This window comes from Centropristis striata, chromosome 4 (genome assembly GCF_030273125.1).
Source record: "Centropristis striata isolate RG_2023a ecotype Rhode Island chromosome 4, C.striata_1.0, whole genome shotgun sequence".
Taxonomy (NCBI): domain Eukaryota; kingdom Metazoa; phylum Chordata; class Actinopteri; order Perciformes; family Serranidae; genus Centropristis; species Centropristis striata.
The window spans coordinates 3,154,689-3,164,314 of record NC_081520.1 but is presented as its reverse complement, the minus strand read 5'-3'; the positions used below and the strand labels follow the sequence as shown (position 1 = coordinate 3,164,314).

The 9,626-nt window shown below is 39.3% G+C and overlaps 1 protein-coding gene across 1 annotated transcript; it reads left to right on the top strand.

Moving 5' to 3' along the window:
* The first annotated feature begins 1,841 nt into the window (after positions 1 to 1,841).
* On the top strand, positions 1,842 to 5,794 carry wdr74 (WD repeat domain 74). The gene is made up of 2 exons (XM_059331406.1): positions 1,842 to 2,542; positions 5,093 to 5,794. The coding sequence occupies exons 1-2, from the start codon at positions 1,934 to 1,936 to the stop codon at positions 5,627 to 5,629; spliced, it is 1,146 nt and encodes a 381-aa protein (XP_059187389.1). The 5' UTR covers positions 1,842 to 1,933; the 3' UTR covers positions 5,630 to 5,794.
* Positions 5,795 to 9,626: the final 3,832 nt, after the last annotated feature.

Below are 9,626 nucleotides of genomic sequence, written 5' to 3'. Positions count from 1 at the left end.
CAAATGACTAAGTAATAAGTGGTATACTGTCAAAAAACTGTAAAATCCTGTCAAATATTTAGGTATTCACATCTGTAAAAAACAAATTAGACGCCAAAATCTTTTTTGGGTTCAGGAGCAGAAGTCCCATTAACCAGGTAAAATAAACATTTATGCAGATATTTTGCAAATATTTATTTATTTTTGTTTAGTGACATAGTGCTTTTTTCCCCCCGATTTATTTTTTAAATTCAGGTCAAGGCTCCGCTACAAGCTCCGAAAGCCCAAAGGCGATATAAGGATGACGGCTCACAGCATCTTTTTTGCTTTTGTTTGCTACATGGATCATTTAAGTTCATCTTTTTAATTCATTTGAAAGAGACCTTCAACTCGGCATGTTGCTTTTTATTGTTATTTTTTCAAGAATTCAAAATGTTCAAAATGTGTTAATTACATAAATAAAAATGTAATTTTCTCTGTAGCACTTCATGGATTTCATAAGCAACACACTATAGTTGTTTATACAAAGTGTAAAGGTAAGAAAATGCAATATATACAGTGTTATCTTCATTTTAGATGTCAAAAAGTATTTGTGGCTCCCAGTGTTTTCTTTTCTGTGGAAACCTGGCTTGAGCTCTTCTTGTGGTGATTCAAATGGCTCATTTGAATATTCAAATGGTTCATTTGAATATTCAAATTAGCCATGTGTTGATAGGTCACTACACGAAAATTAAACTAATGAAATTACTTATTTTGACACAACTTTTTTGACACACATTTTTAGCCAATAAGTATTAAACTAACAAGGTAACAAAAGGCAGACTTTTTTGTTATTTTATCAAAAGGAGGACAGATGAGTGTCTGGCTTAAGGCTGCGCCTTTTTTTTTATTTGCTTCAAACCTTTTGAATTCCTATTTATACTGTTATACATGCATTTGAGCATGAAATAGTTAAGTTACTGCACTGTAAACATATTTAAAATTGCAGTTTCAACATTTCATCATATCTGGTTAAGTGCACGGTCATATATGCATTTTAAATTACAATTTTTCTCTGTACTGTTTCAGTGTTGTTTATTGTTTATTATTACTGTCATTGTTGTCTTTATTGTTCTAATTCGTAATTGTTTCATTGTTGTTTATTATTACTGCCATTGCTGTTTTATTATTATTGTTTTGTTTTTAATTGTTTATTGTAAGGTGACCTTGAGAGTCCTGAAAGACGCCTATAAATAAAATTCATTATTATTAGTATATGTGGCCCTGTGGTAGTGTTGATGAATAGTGTTGTGGCCCCCTCCAGCATTTAAGTTGCCCATCCCTGATTTAGACCTTGGGTCTTCTTCAACCTTGGGGTCCCGACCCCAATTGGGGTCGCAAGATGATTTCTGGGGGTCGCCAAATCATTTTAGAAGTCAGCTCTGTCTCCACTGTGCAAAAGTGTTCATGTGTTTTAGTCTTTTTGGTAATTTTGTGTCTTTTTTGGTTATTTTGTTTCCTTTTTTGGTCATTTTGTGTCGTTTTTGATCATTTTGTGTCATTTTGTGGTCAATTTGATTCTTTTGGGGTAATTTTGTGTCTTTTCTGACAAATTTCAAACTAGAAAGTTATTACTTTCCAAGGAGTCTCTGGCTTGAAGCTGACTGTTACACACTCAGGAGGTCAGAATGGACCTTTAAACTGATAGAAAGGTTGAGAACTACTGATTGAGACAATGTAATTACAATGTAATTTCCCAGCTTGGGATAAATAAAGTATATCTATCTATCTATCTTGCAGTTATTCCTCTGTAACATCTCTGTGGAGAAAAGCCGTATCAATAAAGTTCATCGGGGGGAAAAACCCCACTCTGACACTGTGTGACGTCTGTAACGTGCGACACAGCCAGTAGAAGAAAACACGCGTGTTTGGCGGTGCCGCTGAAGTCCAGTTCGGGCTCCATTTAAACTGTGTGATGGGGGACACGAGCCGGCTGTGCTCCGTGTGGCTGGGCTCGGAGACCGGGATCCTGAAGGGGGTCAGTCTGTCCCGGAAACAGGCTTTCAATTTCTGCAACACGAGCCACCTGAGCCGGGACCAGGAGGTCCGGGCCCTGTGCTGGGGGGACCCGGCGGAGAGCGAACTGCTGCTGGGCTCCGTGGACGGGACCGTGAAGACCTTCAGCATCGAGAAGGGGGCCTTCACCGAGTCGCGGCGCTGCGGGGAGCCGGCGGAGGGCTGCTTCACCGGGCTGGCCGCGCTCAGCAGCTCCGCGCTGGTCACCTGCGTGGAGTGCGGGACGCTGCGGGTGTGGGCGGAGGACCGCAGCGAGCCCGTGACGGAGCTGAATGCGGGGAAGAACGTGTGCAGGATGCGGCAGAATCCGGCGCACCCGCACAAAGTAGCGACCGGAGGGAAGGAGAACGGGCTGAAGATCTGGGACCTGCAGAAACCTGAAGAGCCGGTGTTCAACGCGAAGAACCTGCGGGACGACTGGCTGGATCTACGGCGGCCGCACTGGGTCAGAGACATGGCCTTCATCCCGGACTCTGACAAAGTGGTCACGTGCACAGGTTACCATCAGGTGTGTTTTAGTGATGTTCGATACCACCGATTTCCTTTCCGATCCGATACTGAGTAAAATTCAGGCTGGTATCGGCGATACCGATCCGATCCGATACTTTGTGCAAATAGACCTTATGTGCCTGGTTAATCTAAAAAAAGGAGTGTATTTCAAATAATTTAATACAAGACATCAGAGTCACTTATTGAGCTATTTAGTTTAAACTCAGAAATATACTGAGGTAGCAGCCTCATTCACAATATATATAATAGTCAGGCGGCTTAGCCAAATAACGGGGACACGTCGGACAAAAGCACCAAATTTTTTCCACATGCTCTCTATCACCATAGGTTTCAATTTTTGGTAGGAGCCACTTCGTCAAGATTGTGGATCGGAGATGGCAGCCATATAAAGTCTATGATAAACTCTATATCTTCCAAGCCACTTAGAAGGTCAATCTTGGTGTCAAAATATACATTTTCTGTGTCAAGGAATCATTTAAAGCTATTGAGAATATCACTAGATAGTTATTTGATCAAATAGATATGTTCGTTTTCACCCAGACTGGTAGGTCTTCAAGTGCTGCAGCAAGGAATCCTGAGCTGAAAATGAATCTTTGTTCACGGGAAAGTGCGGATTAGCTGCAATGTACACTGCTCAAAAAAAATCAAGGGAACACTTTAATCTCATGTCAGATCTCTAGTGATATTCTCAGTAGCTTTAAATGATTCCATGACCCAGAAAATGCATATTTGACACCAAGATTGACCTTTTAAGTGGATTGGAAGATATATTGGTTCTTTCCGGCGTGTCCCCTTTATTCTTAAATCTGGTCCTAAGCCGCCTGACTATAAGGGGAATAAGGGGATACAAATACTTGCTTTTTTATTATCCTGGGTCACTCAAAAAGTGCCACTGCGCCTACGTATTAGACTCTTACCCAGGCGGAAGAAAAAGTAGTTCCTACCAGCAGCGTGTCATTTAGACAAGATCTGAATAGTTTAGTTACTTTCCACCGTATTCCTGCTAATAATATACATTACCACAAATGACTGAAGTATCAAAAGTATCAATATTTTCATTTGAGAATCGATTTTAGAGCATACAGATCTGGTATCTGAAGTATCGATATTTCAGTATCGATCCGCACATCACTAGTGTGTTTCATTGGCTTGTTAAAAACCTTCTGTTAAGACTGAGATCTATTTGTCCCCAGGACAAACGCTCCCTATCCAAAAAGTACTATATGATAATCGTGGGGTAATCGTTAAAAAGAGCCGCCTTTAATGATAGTTAGCTACAGTTAGCTCTGTAGCAATACAGTGTGTATGTACTGGTTTCCACACCAACTGGTTGCCGTACTCGTGTGCAGCTGTGTTTTGCCTCAGTTAGCAGATTCGTCACATATTTAATAAATGTATAGCTGGGGATTTCCAGGTCGCATCTCCTATCTACTGTGGATACTATTGTTGTATAAGTGAACACTACATCACAGCAAGGTTATAATAACACCAAATCAAAAAACACAAGAAATCAAAAAACACAACAAGAAATCAAAAAACAACAACAAAACAGAAAACACAACGACCAATTACTTAACACAACAAATCAAAAAACACGACAACAAATCAAAAACACAACGGCAAATCAAGAAACGCAACAACAAAACAGAAAACGCCACGACAAATTTAAAATATGCATACCAAAACATTTAAAGAAAACACACCTTTTTAATTGATTTGTTTTTACAAAAAACAGAAAAATACACAACTCACTGGTGCTTTAGTGACTCCAGAGGGTTAAAGAAGTACCTGTCTTATCAGCCAAACTCCTTCAAAAAACTAAAGTTTACTTCTCTGTGGACTAAAACTCATGCTACCAAAAAAGTTTTTTCCCTTGATTTATGATATTTAAAACGTACCGTATAATTTTTTGTTCTGTAAACAACAAGGCTCACCCCACCATCTAAATAAAACACCCAGGATAGGAACCAGCTGTCATTCTACGCTGACTGACAGTTCTTTTAAAATGAGGACAAACAATTTAAAGAAGATAAAGTTGTTGTTTTTTTACATCTGTAATGTACGGTGGCCCTGAAGTGCAAATCACAACAGCAAATCAGAAAACACAACAACAAATCAGAAAACACAACAGCAAATCAAAAAGCACAACAACAAATCAGAAAACACAACAATAAATCAGAAAACACAACAACAAATCAGAAAACACAACAACAAATCAGAAAACACAACAACAAATCAAAAAACACAACAACAATCATGAAACACAACGACAAAATGGAAAACACAACGACCAATTACTTAACACGACAACAAATCAAGAAACACTACGGCAAATCAAGAAACACAACATCAAAACAGAAAACGGCACAACAAATCAAAATATGCAACAACAAATCAAAAAACACGACAACAAACCAAAAAACACGATGGCAAATCCGAAAATGGATGCCACTGAATGCACCACAGCTGTCTGAATAACATGCCATGTATTTTCTGCCTGGTGGTTTAAAAACTCCCTGCAGCTTTAACACTGTTTCTCCTCCGTCAGGTCCACGTGTTCGACCCCTCCTCCCCTCAGCGGCGTCCCGTCCTGGAGGTGGCGTACGGCGAGCACCCGCTCACCGCTCTGTCCCTGACCGCCGGCGGTGACACGGTGGTGGTGGGGAACACCCACGGACAGATCGCCCTGCTGGACCTGAGGAAGGGGGTGGTCCGTGGTGTTCTGAAGGGGCTGTCTGGGGGGGTGCGGGCGCTGCAGTGCCACCCCTCCCAGCCTGTGGTGGCGTCCTGCGGCCTGGACCGCTTCCTCCGCATCCACAGCCTGGAGGAGCGCAACGTGGAGCACAAAGTCTACCTCAAGTCCCGACTCAACTGCCTCCTGCTCTCCAGCAAAGACCTGGGGGACAAATGTGGGGAGACGGGGGAGGGAGGGGCTCCGGAGGTGAAAGAGGAAGATGATGGTGACGACGAGGTGTGGGAGAACATGGAGCGCGTGGAGGAGACGGCACAGAAGAGAAAAACAGCCGAGGAAGGAGGAGAAGAGACGCTGAAGAAGAAGAAGAGCAAGAAGAAGAAAAAAGTCTGAGGGGCGTTTGGGGGCGTGATCAGAGTGTGGAACGTTTGAATGACGTCAAAAACGAACGCAACAAAAGTTTGTTTATTGATGTGAGACTATTCCGTCTCTACAAATGTATTTTGTAATATTTGGTCAGCAGACTGAGAGCTTTATTAAACTTTATAAATGTTTAAATCAGTGCAGTTTTTTTTTTTTTTTTTCAGTAAAGGTAGGTAAAAGATTTTCATTGTTCACACAGAAAATAGTCATAAGTTAACAGTTGAAAATGAGCTCCACATCAACCAACTCAACAGTAAAATCCTGCTTTTGAATTAAGGCATGTGTAATTATTAGGGCCGGGGCTCGTTTAAAAACATGAATTTAATTAATTAGAGGCTTTGTAATTAATTCATCGAAATTAATCGCATTTTAATCGCATAAACATTTGACCTGAGAACAGTGAGAAGTAATTTTTTTCACATGGATTTTTAGTATACCATTGAATAATGACTGAATACATAAGCTTAAGCAACAAAAATATTGTTTATTTTTGTTCAAGTCCAACAGACCAGTGCAATTTCTGCCATTAAGTGTAGCAATAGCATATTTTATAAATATCGTACATTTCATAAATCCAGGTAGCCTATAGGTAGGTAGACCTTCTGTAAACTAGAATACTTTGGTTTTTTAAGTAAAACACAATCCATGCTAGCTAGCACACTAGTCGCTAGCTGCTATATGTTTAGCATTGAGGTGATACTTGAGGCTGGATGTGCTGCTATGGTGATATGTGAATTCCTTGTTGCCTAGCAACACAACCATGCTCTTATCGACGCTTCCATCCGTTGGTTTTTAGTAACTAAATGTCCCATCATCCACGGGGCCAACCAAAGGTCTCATCAGCTTCTTCCTTCATGTTCACTGTGGTTTGTTGTTGTCTCAACTCATCAACGCTAGTTGGTCTAGCTCAGACCTGGGCATTGGGCGGCCCGTGGGCCACATCCGGCCCGTTGGCTGTCCTTGTCCGGCCCGCATGAGGTTACCCAAAAATTAGAAATCAATACAACCGCAGTGCTCTTATTTTGAAGGCGATTTACGTATAAGTTAACCCTCCTGTTGTCCTCGGGTCAAGGAAGGAAGAAGAGGGAAGGACGCAAAGGGAAGTAAAAAAGGATGGAGGAAAGAAGGAAGGAAAGAAGAGAGGAGGAAAATGAGAAAGAATGGAAAGGAGAGAGAAAGGAAGGAGGATGGTGGAAAGAAAGGGGAGGAGGAGAAGAAAGGAAGGAAAAAATAAAGAAGGAAGGAGGAAGAAAAGGAGGGAGGCAGGAAGGAAAGAGGGCAGAAAGGAGGGAGGAAGGAAGGAAAGAAAGAAAGAAGGGAAGGAAAGGGGAGGCGAGGGAAGGGAAGAAGAAAGGAGGATAGAGGAAGGAATGGAGGCGGGAGGGATGAAAGAAGGAAGGAAGGAGGAAAGGAGAGGAAATCAGGAGGAAGGAAAGAAGAGAGAAAGTAAAGGAGATAGCGGAAGGAGGAAAGAAAAGAAGGGAAGGAGGGAGGAAAGGAAGGAAAGAAAGAAAGGAGGATAGAGGAGGAAGGGAAGGAGGATAGAGGAGGAAGGGAAGAAGGAAGGAGGATAGAGGAGGAAGGAAAGAAGGAAGTAAGGAGGAAAGAAGAGAGGAAGGCAGGAGGAGGGAGGAAAGAAGGAATAGTCAAAACAGATTGGGTCAATTTGACCCGGAAGGACGACAGGAGGGTTACCTGAGTTACCGAGGTACCTTGTCAAAAACACCTATAAAACACCTAAAAAGTTAATAAATTAACAATTAACAAGTTAATACATTCCTTGGTCACCTTGTGAATCCACCGTAAGAAAATAACAAACATTAGCATTAGCACTAGAGCTAACAAGCACTTTTACTATAGTTAAGACAACAAATATAGCCACTAATATATATGACAGAATAAAATAAACTTTAACAAACCTTGTGTCCTGTCAGCCAGCCACTATAGAAGCCTTTTGATACTTTATATCAAATTTATATGAATTACTACGCACTCGTTATTATTTACCGTTCGTTTTTCATTTAACCGTTCCACCTGTTACTTCCTGTCACTACCTTTCAAAATTAAAGTACCGTTTCACACTGGACAGCACCTTTTCAAAATAAAAGCATCACAACATTGTAAAACGCCTAGAAAATGTACAAATATATATATATTTGATTTACTCCACATTGACAGTCTTATCATAACATGTATTGTTATCAATAGCAGCTCAAAACCAGATAATTTACTGTATTTCATAAAGCGATTAAATTAATACTGAGCAAATTCCCTTTGCTCTTAAATCCATCAAATATTGTTCCCAAGCCTCTGGTCTATATTTAAATTTGAATAAATGTGAAATTATCTGCCTTCATAAATCAAATGACTAAGTAATAAGTGGTATACCTGTTAAAGATTCTGTCAAATATTTAGGTATTCACATCTGTTAAAACCAAATTACACACCAAAATCTAATTTTTTTTCCTAGGTCAAACTGAACAAAGAGTATTCTTAATAACTGGCCATAAAGAGATCTCTCTATCATTGGCAGAGTTCTTCTCTCCAAAGCAGAAGGTCTCTCTCGTTTTGTATATCCAGCTTTATCTTTGTACTCTTTAGATTCCACATGTAAAGCTATTAACAACTCATCAAACACAGATTTAAAAAATCTTTTCTTTCAAATAATAGGTCTGAAGGGGGTCTCAAAGTCATTCACTTCGTTGACATCAATAACACTTTCAAAATGAATTGGTAGAGAAGATGCTTGCTTATGGTATTTAATTCCCTGCCATATCTTTAACAAACGTGGTGGTTTACAGTTTCTCTTAAAGTGTAATTATTCTCCTTCTAGACTTCCTCTTAAAATGTCTAACTTTCACAGACAAGTTCTCTTAGCATGGAATCTTTTTTATGTTCATAACTTTTCCCCTCATAAAACCCTGCTATGGAATAACAAAGACATTACAATAAAAAACAAATCTATCTTTCTTCCTTCCTGGCATGCAAAAGACATATCTTTCATTATTGACTTATTTGATAAACATGGCAACCTTCTCCCTTATAATGACTTTAATAGTACTTTTGAATTTCCTATTAGATTGAAAGACTTTAGTCTTGTATGCCAGGCAATTCCTTCTGGTACCATACAGTTGATGAAATATCATCTTTCACACAGCACAAGTGCAAGATTTGACCCCAAACTAATTATTGGTCGCCCTCTGCTGGATAAAAAATGTAATAATACATTCATAAGGAATACTATCCATGCTAAAAAGAAATGTTCTCCAAGAGGGAAATTCTACTGGGATGAGTTAACACAACTTTAGTTACACTAACTTTCTTAGTGTCTCATACCTAAGCACCAAAAAGATGTTCTTTGTTATTTTACTCATTGTAACAAATCTGTTGAATTTGGAACCAATTTCTTAATTCTCTCTTGTAAGTTCTCTATACACAAACACAGTTTTCTCAAAGTTAAGCCAAAGTTTAAGGTGTTTCTACTTTAATTCAACTATCGTCTTAAGTCTCTCAGAATTGTAAAAGACAAAAAAATGTATTTCGTACTCTCTGCGTGACCAATGTACTGTATGTACCTCTCTCTTTTTAAAAATTATTTCTCTTTATTTTATATTTTTTACTACCATTTCTCCTGATTAGTTCTTTGTTTAATCCCTTTTTGTCTGACCTCATGATTGTAATGTTCCTTCATTGTCAATGAAGACAAAAAAAAACAAAAAAAAAACTGTTCAGCATTACACTCGTCGCCATCTTGAAAACTGAAAAGCGACTCCTTGGAGTGTCTGTTAGTCCAACCAAATGCTGAAGAAGACATTTTTGTTATTAAACTTTTTATTTGAAGAAAAACAAAACAGCACATACATGTTGCTCTACATCTTGTAAACATGTCAAGTCTTTTCATCAAAACATAAAAAGAAAGAAATGGTTTAAAAAAATAATATAAATAAAATCAAAATCACATCCTTGC